This window comes from Purpureocillium lilacinum (assembly GCF_023168085.1).
Source record: "Purpureocillium lilacinum CBS 284.36 DNA, scaffold_1, whole genome shotgun sequence".
Taxonomy (NCBI): domain Eukaryota; kingdom Fungi; phylum Ascomycota; class Sordariomycetes; order Hypocreales; family Ophiocordycipitaceae; genus Purpureocillium; species Purpureocillium lilacinum.
In genome coordinates, this window is record NW_027072111.1 from 183376 (window position 1) to 201907 (window position 18532).

General features: G+C 53.1%; 3 protein-coding genes across 3 annotated transcripts; all 3 read left to right on the top strand.

The window, feature by feature from the left end:
- Window positions 1-9250: 9250 nt before the first annotated feature.
- Window positions 9251-9782, top strand: PLICBS_000026 (uncharacterized protein; the record flags this gene model as incomplete). Its single annotated transcript, XM_018328247.2, has 1 exon — window positions 9251-9782. A coding segment is annotated over one exon (532 nt), but the record flags the coding sequence as incomplete, so codon positions are not given.
- Window positions 9783-14103: 4321 nt separating this feature from the next.
- Window positions 14104-14263, top strand: PLICBS_000027 (uncharacterized protein; the record flags this gene model as incomplete). The annotated part of the gene is made up of 1 exon (XM_018328627.2): window positions 14104-14263. A coding segment is annotated over one exon (160 nt), but the record flags the coding sequence as incomplete, so codon positions are not given.
- Window positions 14264-14470: 207 nt separating this feature from the next.
- On the top strand, window positions 14471-14703 carry PLICBS_000028 (uncharacterized protein; the record flags this gene model as incomplete). The annotated part of the gene is made up of 1 exon (XM_065599467.1): window positions 14471-14703. A coding segment is annotated over one exon (233 nt), but the record flags the coding sequence as incomplete, so codon positions are not given.
- Window positions 14704-18532: the final 3829 nt, after the last annotated feature.

Here is an 18532-nt window from a genome sequence, read left to right on the forward strand (position 1 = left end):
GAGGTGTCGCATTGAAGTTATGGACCAAATTACTCAAGCTCATCACAGCCAACGTGCGTCCAGCAGTCCCCGAGGCCGAGTTGGTGGAGTGCCTCATTACCCCCTCCCCATATCTGCAATCTATACAACCGGGTTTGCCGGCCCACATATTTGATGTATCCGTTGCGAGTTCGTCAGCATAGGTCTCAGCGTGGTGTATGTCAAACACGCCCAGGGTCGCTTGTCGGTCTGGTCGTCGGGCGCTTTGCATGTCTACCGTCGTATAGACAGTCCAACATTTTTCTTGAAACGTGGCTGGGTGATATAGGTTAATTTGCGGGTGTAGTGATCGTGGTTCCAATTCAAAGGTGCCTCTGCCCGTATTTACTACTGGTGCTGGACCAGCCAGCCAGCGATCCCGGCTACCATGCGTATAGCTCTCGGCGACGGCCCGCAGAAGGGCACCGGCGCTGTCATCTGAGATTGGCTGAAAAGTGCATTCCTGCCCTTGCCAATAGCATCTGTGACACTTTCCTTGCGCCGTATTTTGGAAACCGCTGCATCGAACCTGCAGCGGCATTAGCATTCTAGCTCGAAGCCCAATACACGAGACCAACCTTCCGCTGCCTGCAAGATATGCATGCCATGATCGTGCGTGAATGGGCCGATTCGCCGGCCGGAGACGCATATGCTGCACCAGACGAGCTATCTCCACGTCTTGTCATGGTTCTTGTCGTTGCAGGCGCTTTCCAGGTATCCGGCTTCTGCAGAAGCTGGAACGTGAGCTGATATTGAGACTCGGGACGTGCTTTCTTTGTTCTAGGCTGACAGGACGACCTGATGACTTGCTCCATAATGAGGGTAGTAGACCGGTGTCCTCCGTGCCCAGCAAGCTGCCGAGACGGTCGCCGTGAAGAGTGCGTTAGATTTCGATGGCAAAGTGTCAGCACTCGCCGTGGCTCACGTAGCCCCTTCAACAGAGGCATTCTCTTCGTGCGGTTGAGGCCTCGTCAGCGCCACGGTGTTGGTCGCGTCGCTGCGCATTTGCTTGCCGTTGCCTGGTAGCCAGAATAGGCGCCTAGCTGACCCTCACACCATCTCGCTGCCCACCATCACGCTTCCCGCCCCTTCCGCTGCGCACCACCTTACTTGCCTTCACACCACATCACTTCGCTTCACACCCATTTGGCCTCGCCAGCATGCAGGGATGGTTGAGCGCTAATTTTTACCCCTGGCACCCTGGAGCACAACGCTTCTTGTCTCCAGGGGCCAGAACCTACCCCTGGTAAGTTGTGAAGACGTACAGTCGCGGAAGGGTCTATGGGCGACACCCCGCGTTGTTGCCAGCATTGTCCGCTATTCTGCTTTTGCGATTGAGAGCCGCGATCTTTGTCGCTGCGCCACCATCACCAAGACAGCAATCCGTCTAGAAACGAAACAACGATAACGCCACGCGGAGTGCTGCTATGGAAGTCTCCGCTTACATCTCTAGGTCCAGCGAGTCATGCTAGCATGGTCACGCAAGTCCACTGAGCCTAGACGTTGCAAGCGAGTAACGCAGCCATAGGTTTCGTAAAGTCTGTTGGATCATGATTGTGGCAACATACGGTATTATTGGCATTATGGTGAGTCTTTGGCAATATAGTACAATATGTACTAATCACACATTGCGCAATACAATATGGCACTCTTAACAATACAATGATCGTTTGGGGTGTCCCATATTGCCAATACGCGTGCTGTATTGTTCGTACCATTAGCAACACTGCTCTGCACCACAAAACGAATCTTTCTTTTGTGTATAAAGAGCAGCGCACGACAGTGCAGATAGCTCTTCAAGATGACTCTCCTCAATTAGCACGATGTGGTCCCTGTGGAGCCAATTCTCAGTCTACACATCTGATAACAACATTACAGCACGTTGCTCCATCTCATCAAGCGACTGAAAAGATCATGAATTCTTTGCAATCTGATGCTAAATCAAACAATCACCAGTTCGCACTTGGCGCGGCAGGCTACACTGCTGCAGTAGTCTTCTTATACCTCACAAGCCGCTGTATGTTCGGATATTGCCACTTGGCTCAGTTATCCGTCAGAAAATTTTCCCAAGATTGACCGGAAGCTGGTACGTCGCCAAGGCATGTAACCTTACCCGGAGTCCTCGCAGTGCTCATCTGCTCTTCTCCAAAAACAGCACGCGGCAGAACCCGGAGTGTTCTAACGCCACGACCACAGCTCGAGCTAGACCACTGTGTTCTGCTTGCACAGCCTCTCACGATAGGAGCCGTTGATTCCCGTTGCGCCACGCCTACACCCGTGGGACGTGTTCGTGTAGGCTGACGATGCGGTCCAATGACCGGAGAGCCTGCCCTCTCATCGACTGGACGTGTGGAATGGCTTTGTGTGGCCGCTGAGCTGTGCATGTTTTAGTTTCATGGGTGCATAGCGATCTTTTACCAGAGCAGCTCACCACTGGCCCTGGACCTGCTCTGGTCCGAAAATCCCGCTGGCCACGAAATTTTCGCCATTACTATCCTGGCTATCACAACCTTTTGAGTGGAGAAGCGAATTGCTGGCGAACTCGAATATTTCTGCGGTGGGGGAAGACGGTGGTGTTCCTGGACAATAATCACCGCGGCTGTGGCCATAGAACCGCTCAAATACGTTCGTTTGCATGTCTGTTGAGTGGTCGCTGTTGAAATTTGTGCTGGTTCCAGCAGCTGCCTCGCCCGGTACTTGGACATCGTGAGGTTGCGGTGCCGGCTGATGGGCAATTCCGTGGGCGGCAAATTGCGCAGACGTCAGCGTGGCGCTTGAGCGACGGTCATCTTCGAGAAGTGATACAGAGGAACATCTGTGTCAAGTTTAGCAGGCAAGTTCAAAGAGTTGGCCTCGTTGTCCCGGTGCGCTCCTTATCACCAACGCTTACCTGTCAGACGATCCAGCACGACCGTTCGCTACCGTTTCTTCTGGGATTGGAGAAGCCAGAGTCATTCCGATGCCCTCATTGGACTTATCTGACTCCATTCCTCACAACGACGCGACCTCGAGGGTGGAGAAGTGCCGGGTTTTCCGGTTGATGAGTGGCGTCAGCGACGGGGCAAAATCAATCACGATAGTGGCTGACAATGAGATAGGAACTGTAATACAATCCAAGAGGGAGGGAGATTGGAGTTCAACCATTGATCGTTCCGATGGGTAGGTAGGCTCAGAACACAAATCCATGCTGGGTAGTGCGAGCAGCTTATATTGACAGTTTGACCCTCTTCCCAGGCCGAGGAGTTGGTGGGCATGTCACAGAGAACATCTTGTCACATCAAGCTGCACAGTAATCAATTAGGATAGATCAACGTCGATAGACCAGCAGGCCGCATGTCAGCCAGTCCATGCGACTCATGCGAACGATCGCAAGGGCGAAGTATGTAGGTTAGATGGGAAGACGCAACACGCTGGCTTGACTGATGGTAAACCAAGACACACCGACGTCATGCAGGTGAACAGCCCGCAAATACACCCTTACCAGCGAACGGTCCTTGGTCTGCCAAGGGATCACAATTTGCAACCCATGTACTTGGACAGGGTCACAATTTATGCCCCCTGTCAGTATTCCGGGAAAGGAGGGGCTTACAATGTAGGACCCCTGTCCTGGAAAGTGTTGACTCAACAGACCTCGGAAAAGGAATTTTCCGTCGCGGGGTCGCGCTTAATACGACGGCAGAGGTGATGAGGGTTATTGTGGCACGAACGTTACTCTATCACTAATGGCGACGACCTCTTTCTCACTTGAGAGAGCCCTGGATGGTCTCGAACAAGATGGCTTCGTCGATTTGAAAGACGAGTCAATCGGCGAGCACGTTTTGCAGATGGAACAGAGGCGCTTCCCCTTCTCATCCAAATATGGGCTCGACTTTTGTGACTCGTATGTCCTCCAGGACAAGGTGAGCCAGAGCGAACGCCATGCGAGTATCATTCTAACAACCCCCAGCGGATCAGGTCTATCATCGAATCGGTCTTTCCACGATGTATCCTCGCCCACTGGTTGAGGTACGAGGCATATCCTGGGCATATAGTCAGCTTCATGCAGGGTGGTCAAAAGGCGGGCCGATGCGCTGTGATGGTGCATCTCTTGTCCAAGGGATCTCGTGTCAATTACTTTCTTGGATCGCATCTTTTGGAGCTTCCCGCTACTAAAGGCAGGCGTTTACTCTGGGAAACCGCTCTGTCTGCTTTGACTGACGCCGGGCACGTGGCGAGTGAGAAGACCTTCGAACAAGGCGGCATGTGAGTAGTTGTCCTCGCGCTAGTGAAGCTTTCTGACCTTTGCAGGGTTATCATCGACGCAAGGACCAGGTACGAGATCAAGGAAGGTTATGCTATCAAATTCGAATTCGTTACAGAGGACCTAGTTACAACAAAGTGGCCAAAAATGATGCTTCCGAGCATGGACAGCTTGAGACGGAAGGTTGATGAGATGCAGAGCGCAAAAATTGCATTGAATTTTGCTTTTTATGACCATTTAGTGGCAGAGCCTAAATGATTCGTGGCTGGCACCCGCAACCCTTACTCCATGACTTCGTGCATCAAATCAGTATTCCCCTCATTCCAAATCCATCCAGGCCAAGCTGGGTGAAATGCCGGCGGCAGGTTGATAACCATGTTGACCGGTGCGACGTAATCAAGACTGTTTAGTCCCGTCGCTTGACCCATTGCGTCGACACTGATGCTACCTGAGGGCATGTTGATGCCCTCGACGGTCGACGACGGATCGTCCACTGAGTTCGCTTGCAGATCTGCAGGAAGCGACGACGCGTGGTTAAAGCTGCCCTGATTCACGTCTTGTGCACGGTTGGCAGTTGACAGGGCTTCCATCGCAGTAGCCGGTGTTTCTCGGACCGGAGCAGCATCCAAATCCGCTTCCGTTTGTTTTCGTTTCTTGGTCGTCTCCACAAGGTCGAGTGCTTCGTCAACGCGGGTGACTATCATGGCACGTCGCTGTGCCATGTAAGCACTCTTTGACATGTCCATGCATGGCTCTTTGTGAGTATGTCGCAAGTATGCGCTCGCCAACCTGAAAACCTGGTGACAGTACACACAAACTTCACTGCAATCGACATCTGTCGAATACGTCAGAGCGTGTAGAAAGGTATGTAGTGCAGGGGACGCAAATTGACGTTTACGGTAGTGTATCCTCAGCTCCTTTCGTTTGGAAAATGGCTTTGTTCGTGGGCATCCAGTACTGGGACAAGACCTGCCCTTAACACCTTCATTCGCCAAAGCTGTATCACCGGCCGCGTCGACGTCCTCGTCGCTGGAAAGGTTGCCATCATCAGCCAGAAGGAAGTCCCCTGGTGCAACTTTCGAATGGGATTGGCATTTTGTGATTTCGTTTTTCAGGTAGTCTTCACGATCCTGTAGAGATTAGTCCTGTTCGTTAATGCGTCGGTTTACTGACTCGATATTCGTTCAGATGTGCGTATAGCCCATCACTGGTGGGGAAGGTGGCGGAACAGGCACATTGCAATCGCTGACGCCCCTCGTCCAACATGATTCGAGGTTGGAGAACATGGCAATTGCAGTGTGGAGATAGCTGGCTTCTTATTGCGTCCGACACGTACCCCTGTCACGCCCTGAAGCTTGGCACGCCACGGTAATCCGGGACCAGAATAATCCGACACGCACCCCACCCAAGCCTGATCAGGTGTCCGACCCCAGCCGAAGAAATCGTGGCATCCTTAAATACCAGGGCATCGTACCGTCGTCATCGCTTTTTTTGCGCCTTTGCACGTTACTCCCAAAGGCAGTGGCCATCTCGGACGCGACATTCAATTAAAACTCACCAAAATCACTATAGTGGGAAAATGCCTCAATGCGAAACTTGCTGGGATACAGGCGACGTCCAAGGCAACCCCTGCCCGACATGTGGCAAGGGCAACACGGCTTAGGGTTGAGCAAGGCAAGGTTCGTTCGGTAAGCCCATTTCACGCAATTCTGCTCGCCATTTCCCACAACACACGCGAACTGAGCCGCTGTATACTTACTTCCAGTAGAGGGAGAGTGGGCTGAAGCATTTCATCGGAGTTGTACCACGTGTAGCTGTTTCAAATGACGGGTTGACTTACCCTGGTTATCCCTGACACTTATGGCATGTGACTCGAACCGTATCCCAAACGCACGTCATGCGCCTCGGACCAACTTTAGCCACGGCGTCCCCACACCATGCAACAACGATTCTGACGCGCTCCTGCATGCGGCCTATTAGGCCGAGTCGACGGCGGCCGCCTGGAATTCTTATCTGATATTCTTCCCTATTTTTTGTGCTATGAGGCGAGGCGAGGTCTTTGTCACTGCCTGGCCTGCATGAGTGATGTCTGGGTGACGAGGGGAGAAACGTGGCAGATGGGAGCAATAGGTTGAGCTAGGTAGGTTGAGTGAAGCAACTTGGGGGCTAGAAAGGGGTGACACTTCGCCCCCTCCGAGATTTGCTCTGGCGATCTATCGGTGGTAGGATGCATGCTTCCCCAGGGGCCCAAAGAATGCAAGCATTCGCCGAGATGCATAAAGTCGGACGAGGATTGGCCGGGCGTGCCCGGTCCGTCGCTACTCCTCAGCTGCAAAGCGAGTTCCCAGAGCGGAGGTCATGAGAGGACTTGTTCGATTTGCGGTAGGGAAATTGATCGTAAGGCCAGTGCCGTACTAACGGCGAAGCAGATGGGAACTGAACCTGTGTTCGAAGATTCCCAGAGTCGCATCGCACCTGTTCAAGCTGATGACGTGTACTGTAGCGGTGCCTCGGCGACCCATAATTAAGCCTCCCTACACCAATAGCTGTGCGACCACCAAGCGGCAGGATTCGATCTCCGCATCTCACGGCACTAGTGAGGTGAACTGGTGCGAAGGCACCCATGGCCCCGCCGTCGAAGCAAACGTCACGTTGTTGCCCACACGTTGGATTCCGACGAGGAGCTCGAACCCGGTGGCATCTTTCGTGCTGAGATCTGGAAGCAGTTACTGGCAGCCTGCGTCTGCGTTCCACCTGTGTTTATTAAATTTCACTTTTAATATCAGCCCATCCAAGACGTGGCCAGTTCGATCTCCTTGGAAGCCATGAGATGGCCCAAGAGTATCTCCCAGGGGCCCAGGTGCAGGGAATGGCGGCCTGTAGGGATGCAGACTGGCTAACCGCGCGCTTAATGTCTCGTGTGTTGATTGGCCCCTTCTCGTTCTTGGGGGCCTGTGGGTCCAGCTTGCTTCTGGGGCCCTGAGAGCATGCTGTTCTCCGGGTTTTGAGATTTCCCGCCCCGGTCGCTGACTCATGCGCGCGTGGAGCCTCCGGGGACTGTTGATCTCCCTGCGACCGCGCGGACAGCAACGGATGTCCTGCCTTCGCCAATGTCGGCATCAGCACGGTTAAAGCTCATTAGCGACCACCCCATCGGGGATGGGCTAGACGCCTTCCACGCGTCGTTCGATTCAATATGCAATAGTACTGGCATACGCTCAGCCGACGAGATCGATGAGCTTGGACGAGAAGGTAAGGCAAGCCCTCACCTGCGTGGAATCCGTCTGACAAGAGCGCAGACGCCCAAGACCTTGCATCGAGTCTGCTATCAGCACTTCAGATTCTTCCTGTGTCTCGTCAGTTACAATCCAGTTCAGGTGTGGGCACCGTCCGAAATGAGCTTCTGAGGCTAGTATCTACCGTCGCCTCCGAGGACTTCGACTTTGACCGAGTCAAACCTCTCCTCAAAGCAGCGCTTGCGGACAATCAGGAGGATGCATTGATTTGGGACCTTGTGTCTGCTGCCGCGGTCGAATCAACCCCGCCCCGCCGGCCGATACCGCCGTCGACCCAACAAACACCGTTGAGCCAGAACACGAGTGGTCTGGTGAACTCGTCGGAATTGAGGCATGACGTGGACCCGATACTTAAGCTGGAGCTTGAATATCTCTATGTTGGACTTCCCAACTTCCATGAGACCTTCTTTGGAGACGTGCCAGCCCTTGATATTGTTTCTGAGGCAGTTTTCCGGCAATGCTCTGAAGGCGAGACTCCACTCTTCAGAGATGGGTGGGCTGGGTGGCCGGCAGCTGCGAAGGAGGGCGAAGTGCTGGCTTGGTTTGGTGATTTAATCCCAAAGCTAGAAGCATTTGCAGTCGACCACAGTTCGCGTCCCGTGGCTAGTCGAAAGCTGTTGGCGCAGCCGAGGTCTCCACTGGCGGGCTCTACGGGCAAGCGTAGCATGGACATTGGCTTCGTCAGTCGCGATGCCACATGCAAGCCAGACTCTACTGATTCGACATATCACTGGTCACATATCCTCGTGGTCGGCGAACTGAAAAGCAACCCGAAAGCAGACACGGCGTCGATCGCGTGGACTGATCTCGCAAGGTATGCAAGAGAGGTATTCGCTGCCCAAGTCACCCGTCGCTTCGTTCTGGGTTTCACTCTCTGCGGGTCTCTTATGAGAATGTGGGAGTTCGACCGGCTCGGAGGGGTCGCCTCCGAACAGTTCAACATCAATAAGGCGGATGGTGCGCTACGTTTTGTTACGACGATATTGGGATTTCTACGAATGGATGAGGAGATGCTTGGGTTTGACCCTACCGTAATTGCATCCGGTGACGAACAATATATCGACATCGAACGAAACGACAAAACAGAACGCCTGGTCATTGACGAGGTCATGAAGCGAGCACGTTGTGTTGCTGGTCGGGCAACAGTTTGTTGGAGAGCCCATCGGAAGGAGGATCCACAGACGCCGTTCGTCATCAAAGACTCGTGGCAATATCTGGATCGGGACGAAGAAGGCGAACTCCTCCGAGAGGCGACCAACAAAGGCGTTGCTAATGTTGCCCGATACTACCACCATGAGACCGTTCGCGTACGAAATGCCGATGATGACATACAAGGAAACATTCGAAAGGGATTGGACGTTACCAAAGCCACGAACTATCGATCAGGACGTGCAATGCTGCAGTCGAGTGCGAGTGCGAACGCGTCTGTTCTACGCACCGCACGAAGTAGCAGCCTTGGCGTAAAACGACCCTCCAGCGATACTAGCGTCAGTCTGCCGCCGACTAAGCGATCCCGTCCAACGTCTCCATCAAAGCCAAGCAGCGAAAAATTACCGAATCGGGTGCATCGGCGAGTTGTTGTTCGCGACTACGGAAAGCCAATCTACAAGGCAAGCTCGCGCACGGCGCTACTTTCTGCTCTCGAAGGCTGCATCGAAGGTCACGAGTTGTTGCACAGAGCTGGTCTTCTCCACAGGGACATCTCGATCAATAACCTCATGGTTAATGAGGACGAAAGAAACCCTTCTTGGCGATCATTTTTGATTGACCTGGACCTTGCTATCATTGAACAACGAGAGATTGCATCCGGGGCCAAGGGCAAAACCGGCACGAGGGCATTCATGGCTATCGGGGCACTCCTAGGACAGCATCATTCGTTTATGCACGACCTCGAGTCATTCTTCTGGGTCCTCTTCTGGATATGCATCCACTACGACGGGCCAGGTCATGATATTGGGCCAACTGAGTTCGACAAGTGGAACTACGTTGGCATGCAGGAGCTTGCAAAACTGAAGAAGGGAGAGGTCTCTGACGAAAGAGACTTTTGTCAAACAGCAGAGGAAAACTTCACAACGTATTACCAACCTCTTATACCCTGCGTTAATAGGTTGCGGAAAGTGGTGTTTCCCAATGGCAGGAGGTGGGTGTCAGAAGACGACACATTGTATCTCTCGATGAAAAGTATTCTTCGTGACACTCAGAAGGATCCAAACATAGCGGAAGAGTAGTCGGAGCGTGTCCACACTAGAATACAAACGAACTGTAACGAGAATGTCCTTGAAAGTGCCCCAACCGCTTACTGGATCGATGCACAGGACTCTTTCGCTCTGTAGCTTCGTCTACTACCGGTATCTGACGCCTGGTGAATATTCCCGTGCACTGGTGAAATGAGAGACATGTTGAGCCTGCCTGCCTGGGAAAGCAACCGGGGTCTGCGGATACCCGTCGCGTCACGGGTTGCGCCCGGCACTCCACATCTCCCCGCTGTGGAGAGGGCCAGATATCTGGTAGAGCATGGGGTTTAGACACCCGGTGCCTCCAGCTGCGGGGTCTAACTTCCGTCAATAATGAGACATCTGTTCTAAGGAGCAAGAACTTCTTGGACCACCGCTCGAAACCGTGCAGGTCGTCTTTTCGGCAATGGAAGTATTGTCGTTTCGAGACAGCCGCAGTTGCCTTGCAGGCAGCTGCAGGAGGACGGGGCGGGTTAGCCAGTTGTGCGACACTATGGACGTGTCTGCGCCAGTCACGGCGAAGTCGACGCGCAAGGGCTGACATTGGCCTTCATGCATGAGGCGGACAGTGCAGCTGTTGGCGCTGAGACGAGCAGCTGCCTGCGCCAATCAATGAAACCGCTCAGAAAATCTAGGCAGTAATCGGCAAGGTGGCCGCTTCATGCGCTACAAAGCTGATCAGCTCAGAGGTGCCTCCTGACGGAGTACATCTCTCGCCGCCAAATATTGATGGTATTTAAGGTCGGCCTGTTGCCACCGGAGACTGATTCCGTTTGATGACTGTCGGTATGCTGCACGCACGGGGAAGACGTATCCACCAAGCCACGTTTCCTGCTCAAGTTGCATACATTACCTCACCCAGGCAAGCATCATTCACTATGGCACTCTACAACAACGCCCAGCCAATCGACATGATTGCCGTTGTGCGTGGCCCAGCTGTTGACGCAGTTAACTGCCCCAAATGCGGCTACAACAATGTTACTGGATCCAAATACTGCACGGGCACTGTATCTGGCGGGGGTTCATGCGGTCAGGAGCTACCCCAGGTTGTCTGACCTGGCGACACAGTATAGTTGTGCAATTGCTATGTTCGACCAGGGAACAGCCGGGCTAATATGACGCCGTCTACAGAAGCGGTACTACCACGTCGCCGATTTGATATCCAAAACGTCTTACACCGGCTGGGATGAGTACGTACACAGTCTTACGTATCGGATGCGAAGTCGAGGAGGTTACGTGTCTATGGCACTTACTTGCTTTACTTGGGCGGCTTCGGACTGTACTGCCTTGTGCTCTACATGCATTATACCATACACATCTTGGTCATTTGCCCCACGTGACGAACCTTGCCACGACATCAGTGAAACCCATCTGTCCCAAGCGGAGCATCACCCGTCTCCTCCAATCCAGTTCATCGCCACTGGAAAGATTCATGCCGCTGGAGACGCGAAACTTGGTTCTAATCCATTCCACGGGTACAAACCCAGCAGTTTCCCAATCGATGATGCCTATGGAACCATTTGCCTTGTCCACGAGGATGTTGGATGGGCCGAGGTCGCAATGGTAGAACACAAGAGTCGAGCAATCCATACCCAACTCCAAGCAGCTCTTACGCAGATTCAGCGGACTGCAGTCCACCACCCGCCCGCATAGATACCGTTCGGAGAGGGCATTGCCATCAACGCCACAGATACTGTTTCTGTCTGCTGGAACCGCCAGTTCTCTGCAGATATCAGCAAGCCTCTCAGCGAGTTCTTGCCTCATGGACTCCTCCAATGATGCCCATATGCTATCGATGGTTTCTCCGGAGATCCGGCTCACGAAGATATAGTATCGATCGTCGTGCTCGGCGTGGTACAGAACACGGGGGGTCGTAAAGCTCCAAGTTCGTTGTTGGAGCCATTCCAGTGTAACGTGTTCTCTCGTAACGTCCGGCACATCGAGGATCCTTACTTTGCAGAATGCTGTGCCGACACTGAAAACAGCAGAGACGCCACCAGCTTCGTGCGTTAATCTGATATCGCTCGAGTCAGAGAGCGGTCGACTCTCTGGCAAAGGAACCGGCGCGTCGCAGATCACGTAGCCTCCGCCATTTCCGTCTGGCCAGGCACACTCCGACAAGGTCGTGCGTGAAAGAATGATTGTGTTCCCGATAAGCCACGAATCATCGTCTATTTCGCGGATCGAGTCTCGGACGGGACGGTCAGCCATCGGTAACGACTAATGTTGAGCAGATCTGCTAGACGAGGACGTCTCCTGAATAAGCTTGTTAGGTAAGATCCGGAAGGACGGAGCAGGGAGTAACTACTTCTCGCGACATTGTCGACCCTCCGATAACTGCAGTCGAGGGAGGAGAGTCATGGAACCATCCCCAGCCTCACTCTGACAGAAAACAAAACATGTGTGTGGAGATTAGTCACGTGATCCACGTGCTGCTTTATGCTTCTCGCTGTGTGCATGCCCACTTGGACTTGTGTGGAATCAATAAGGATAAGAATTTCGGGCGTTTCTTTTTCATTATACATCCTTGTTTCGCTGGAGGAAGTGACTTCTGCTACTCTCCCTCGTTCCACAAGCTCTACGAATGAGAGCCTATGTCCAAGATACAGTACAGTGTCATGCAATGTGGGACAACAGGACTTGGGTCTTGCCGCAACGCGGAGACAGTTGTCACTACCCTCTAAGCGCCGGGCAACGGCCTTCTGGCCTATCCCCCGAGGCCAGGCCATGTCCCTGCCACCTCGCAAGCGCTCACTTGTGATCGCGCAACACGAGGAGCCAATGAGGCGGCAGGCATTCTACTGCTCTGCAACAGGCTTGGTGGATCTTACCAATTTGAGGCAGGATTCGTATGCAGCACGGGAGACCCCGCTCAGAAGGCAAAGGCAATTGGCCAGCTTGAATGAGGTTGTCACGCGACCGGAAGCAGGGGGTTGCGCTCTTAGCACATTCGATGCCACCCCTCCTCGCTGGTGACCCTGTATTTGGCTCACCTCGCTGGCGATGGCATGTCGACATGCCGTCATCAGCGCCTCAATTTCTTATCCACCTCGGGCGACCGCATTTCAGCGCGCCCTTAGTAGCATCTCGGTTTTCTGTCCATCTCATAAGTATATTGGCAGTTTTGATGGCAAGCTCGCGACCCCGCTTTTCATTACCTGCATTCTTACATCTAACCCCCCGAATTTTCATCTCCTGTTTGTATGCCCAAGCTTCGTTTTCCTGAAGGCTTTCGCCCTGCGGCTGAACTCCAGCAGAGAGGTCTGGAACAGCCAATCAAATGCGGGTGAAAGTTGTGGGGGACAGATTCCGAGGCCCTCATTGACTCGAGCGACAGGGGAGGGAACCTGCTCGCGAGGTCGCATAAAGAGCCTTTGAGGGACGAAGTTGGCGACGGCAAGGTTAGAGGTTAGACAATATTTTACATACAGTATTTGCGCTAGTGTACTTCCTCTTCCCATCGGATGAGCTCGCATTGGCGGTGTCTTTGATGCCGATGCATGTGGGGAATCCTTGCGTCGCTGCTTCAGATGGACAGATGGTACGGTGTCGCAAAAAGCAACGAGGGCTTGGACCATGAAATCTACGGCGAGGTGCATGTACATTACACACCTGCTGCCCTCATGCCACGCCCCAGCCCGATGTCGTAGCCTCAATGCAACGCGGCCACCAGGGCGGCAGTACCTGTTCACCGTTCATTGGTCAATTCTGTGACGGTTTTCTTGTGCCACCTTGTCCGCGGCTTATATTACCACCAACCTCGCTGGTATCCACTCTCTCCGCTCACCTCTGTATTTCGTCCCCGGCGCCTCAAACATCCGGTGGCGCCAGCACTTCACCACCACCTCTTCAGTTCCTTGATTCCGCGTCCATCTCGCCGGTGACATTTATCTTCTAAAGACCTCACCGTCACGTGAGGTCAGACGCTTCGCTCAAGCCCCGAGTAGTCTCCCTTCGGCGCAACATGTCTGTTGACTTGGTTGAGAGGATTGGCCGTGACTTGGACAAGATTGCAGGAGAACTTTGGAACTTTGACGGCCCAGACAACGTTATTAACGAGGTGGCGCGGAAGCTCTCGTTGATGAAGTCCCAAATCGACATCCAGAAATCGTTGCAGGCTACTGCGAATTTGTTACGACAGCAGCCAAATGACAAAGCTCTGCCTAGGCAACAAGCTACGAAAGTGAAGCATTTGGTTCGCTTCATATTTCGGAAAGAGAGTCGTGGAGGAGGCAGGCACAAGCGACTGCGTGACTTGGATTGCAATGCTTTGAAGTTTTTTGGACTCTCTTACACGGCCGAAGAAATCGTCAAAATGGAAGACGATACATTCAAGATCCTTCTGGAACGTGGAGTGGAGTTCTTCCAGCGTCGCGAGCTTTCTCGCTTCCTGCATCGGCCTGATGTAGACAAAGCAGTTGATGCCAAGTTTGAGGACCCCGATGACGACGGGCGATACGAGAAATTTATTCAAGGTATTCAATATGATATATTAACTCGGAGTGTGGCTGACCGTGCTAGATCACACTAAATTCCGGTTACGGATGCGCAAACGGAAACATGACGAGATCGAGAGTAGCGACATGTCTGCGAACATTCAAGTCACAGGGTGCGACGAGGCAGAGCCAGGTCGGCGTGCGTTGCGCCTCTTCACTAAATGGCAGCGAGCTGACCTAGACAAGCATCGGCAAACGGAAATACAAACGCGGAACCCGTAAAATACGGAGACGTCTTCACTCTTGGTATTGAAGACGCGCGATACGCTCTGTCCTCTGGCGAAAATGTCACCGAGATATTCCTCACGAATCCTTGGCCCGCAAACCAGCTTGGAAGAAAGCCCTCATTTCTGACGGCTTGGCTCTCAAAGGACCTGGGCGAATTGTTAAGCAAGCGGGGCCGACCGATAGATTACTGATATCATCTTCAAGACGCAAGCAGACATCAAAGTTCTCATCAAACATCCTTTAAGTACTGGATAACTTAACGTAAATCCTCTGTCAAATATTCACGCCAAGCTATAGAATGCCAGCTTCTGCAAGTGCATACTTGAGATCCTGAAACGTTTCTAGCCTTGGGTGAGCGTCTCCTTTATTGTAAACCTCATGCCCTGTGCGTGTCTGACCGTGGGTCTCGTTGGCCTGACATACGCGTGGCTGACCGTTCTTTGTCTCAAACTTCCAGCCAGTCTGCCTAGTTGAGACACATCCATTCAGATCGGAAGCTTCTAACATGACGGTTCCCTGGGGAAGGACGAGCTCCAACATTCGTGAGGGATGTGGGTCGATGACTTGCAGCCCTACAAGCATCGCCAGATTGTTGTTGTGTAGAAACTGCGCGAGCTCTGGAAGGAAGGTGCTGTCTACTTGAGACAGATCGGGTACAGGACCTGTTTGATACTCGTATGGATGGAAACCATGGTCGGTCAGAACGAATATATGTCCGTGCACGTTGCTAAGATCCATTGTTTGAGTCGTCGTGGCCGTTGCCCAGCGGCATCGAGGTATATCGTGGTTGATTCCGAGTAAGACAGTGCTTTCAGGAATTGTGAAGTGAGCATGGACCAAGTGGATTCCCAAAACTCCTTGAGCGTGATTTCGAACGAAGAGTGCCGCAAGATCGTTTATATGAGACTCGAGGAGTTCGGGTTGTCGTGAATCATCCGGTAATCGGTTATAACTGTATGAGTTAGTTACTGCTGCTACAACTGGAGACCCAGAAATGGTACATTTTTCGGCTTTCCACCAAGTCCTCCTCCTCTAGGCCTTTGTTGAGGCCGGGAACAGCCATTCCAACAGCCATGGGTAGTTTGTGAAATAGTTTGTAGGGGGGGATGGAATGATGAACACGGCTGGTGCAGGTCGCTTTAGATTGCTTCTTCCAGTGAATGATTACCAAGCGGTGGTTGATCACATGATTTGCATTTGGCCTGTTGGGACTGATATGGTTGTCTGTCACCAGTACGGGCGGTCTGACCTCCGCATTTCGGTTTCAGAACATGATGGATTGCTGGGTATTTGAGGGGATTTAAATGGAGAAGGCCGAAGTGGGGTCCGGCAGGGACATGTGATGCCAAACTTCACCAAACTAGCCAATCGAAGCTAGGCAACGATCCCCCGTACCGCTTGCGCGTATCCGTGCCCCAGTGCTGGGACGTTGCCGACCCGTAAAGGTCCATCACATGACACACAACAAGCCGCCCAGAGCCAAGTAACCGTTAAATGGGCATGATTAAGCTGCCAGCCACGTGATAGGATGCCTAAGGCAAAGTGTCTCCTAGGCGGATTCAGTCTCCAACTGGGCTGTACTGAATCGCGTGCGCTTAGTGCGAGAACAACTTGGCGACAAATGAATCTCTCAACTCAGGAGGTACTCGGTAGATCAGCTGCAAAGTTGCTTGAAGCGATGGACCAGACGCCCATTAACGCCCTGCCGAGATGAAAAAACTTACATCGGCGGCGGCTGGTGGCGACCCGTGCGACCATTCCCCGCACGAGGTCACCAATGGCCTGCGCATTGTGGCCTGTGGCGCTGGGGTTCGTGCCGGGCAAGGTGGAGAGAGCGGGAGCGGCGCGGGAAGGGGGAAGGAACCATGCAAGCCATGATTGCCATCCTGAGTGGCTTGTCAGTTTTGGCTAGCCCCGTCCCGCTTGTGTGGCAGAACGTAGCCAGTGGCGGTTGGGCTACAGTTTCACATTACGTGCGCGTCCACCTTGCTTAACCCTTGTTTTTTTTTTCCCGCTCAATTTCTCTACACCACCTGATAGCGTGCCCTGCATTCCCGCCAACCTCGCCGGTGACGCCGATTAGGCACTCCTTTATCAGCGCCTTGATTTCCTATCCACCGCGCCAGTGACAACAGAATTACTAGCGTAGCAACTATGCGCGGGCCAGCTGTTTCGATGTCGCGGATGAGAGCGGCGACCATGTTCACTGCCGACCTTTACGGAGTGTGCCGATCTGCTGAGGGTGCAGAACAAAGACATTGGTCGCCACGCATGAGTCCGTGAGTGATGTTGTTTGCTCCGGGATTACCACATAGCTATGAAGTCTTGGTTACACCAAGGGGCTCTTCGAGGCTGCCGCTGAGATTTTTCTACAGAGTGATGCCCGGACAGAGCAGACCATCGCCGCCTGGGGATGACAGCCCGATACGAAATCAGAGGTCCAGCTGGGACGGTGTCCGCTTTCAGGATGCCTGATGGCTTGTCCCTGCAGAGCAAGCCCTGTATCGTTCACTAGTGGTCGGTCTCCTTACCGGCGTCTCATATTGCCGCCCACCTCGCTGGTGACCCTTTTTCGGTCACTCAATGTTCCCGCCACCTCGCCAGCGGCCTGCAACCCCCGGTCACCTCGCCAGTGACATCTAATTCTCAGTCACTCAGAACAGAGACAACCCCAACTGTAGCAAATCTCGCTTACACGGGCTGCCATTGAACGCCTCAGTCATTGGCAGTGCACGGATGTCTTTTGGCGTTGATCTACCTGGGTTGACGGCTGTGCATGGAGGGGCAACACGTCTCTAACATTACTCACGACTTATCAGCCTGGGAAAAGAGTCTATATATATACCCCCTTCACCCTGCCGCCTTCTCTCTAGCTTGAACTCACCACCGTGACCAGTCTCTTGACAGACACGAGACGGTAAAATCCAGCCGTCGGCTCGCACCATCCTGAGACATGGATTCAAACGAGTCAAATATGTATCCTCGCATGGCTTCGTCAAATCCACCGGAAACGATTCCCAACGGTCGCCCTGGATCGTCTGACAGGTAAGCTCCGGCGAGTTACGCGGTGATAAGGAGTGCACCGGGGCAACGAGACCAAACAGTACCAATTGAGCCCCGGCTAAAGATGAGATAGATTTACTCCTGTGCCGCTTCACGGATATGACCGTCGCTCGAACGCTACCCTGACATCTGTGCCATTTGGCGCAAACGAAACTGCCAACTTGTCGGCGCCGCAACCCGGTGATGGCAATACTCCGGCCGAGGCAACTGCTGGTACTTCCGCAATTTTAAACGGCGACTGCTCTGAGACGCAAAGCAATACAGGCAACGAATTCGCCCAGAGGGACGCCACTTTCCTCTCCGATATTCCAGCGAGCGATTTCAGTACAGAATACCTCAGAAATTTGCTCGTGCATGATCCAGTCTTGCCGACGTCCACCAATACCTCAACCTCACAGACCCAAAGACAGTGGCCGACCAGAGCCCGTGTTCACAACTATGCGATGGGAGCTGTCCGTGATCTGGCCAGATCAGCACCCATTGAAACGTCATCCTCAGGCGACCAAGTACAATCGCCGGCTGAAGTATCTGTTAACAGCTATGAGTTTGGGGCGGTCGGAACTCCAGACCCAGATGCTCAACACAAGTTCAATGAGCTGCTTGCCAGACTTCAAGATGCTGGGGCATCATTGGCTGCAGATACTTCCAATGCTGTCATGTCGGAGCAGGTGCGTTCTACAATTTCCATTCAAGGTCGTGAACGGTCTCCAGGTCCGCCACTGGGCGCTCAAGATGCCGCCGCAGCAGCCAGCTTGCTGCCGCTTAGTGGGAATGAGTTAAGCAACGGAGAAGTCTACATCTCAGGGCACCAAACAAGCTGCGAAGAAGGCGAAGAATATCTCCGAGAACATCTGGAAGACTCAACCAAGTACTGCCAAGTTGCCAACGAGCACTCCGGTAACAGTCATGGCCATGCCACCTATATGGATCAGATACCGGTGGACGAGGATCTAACGA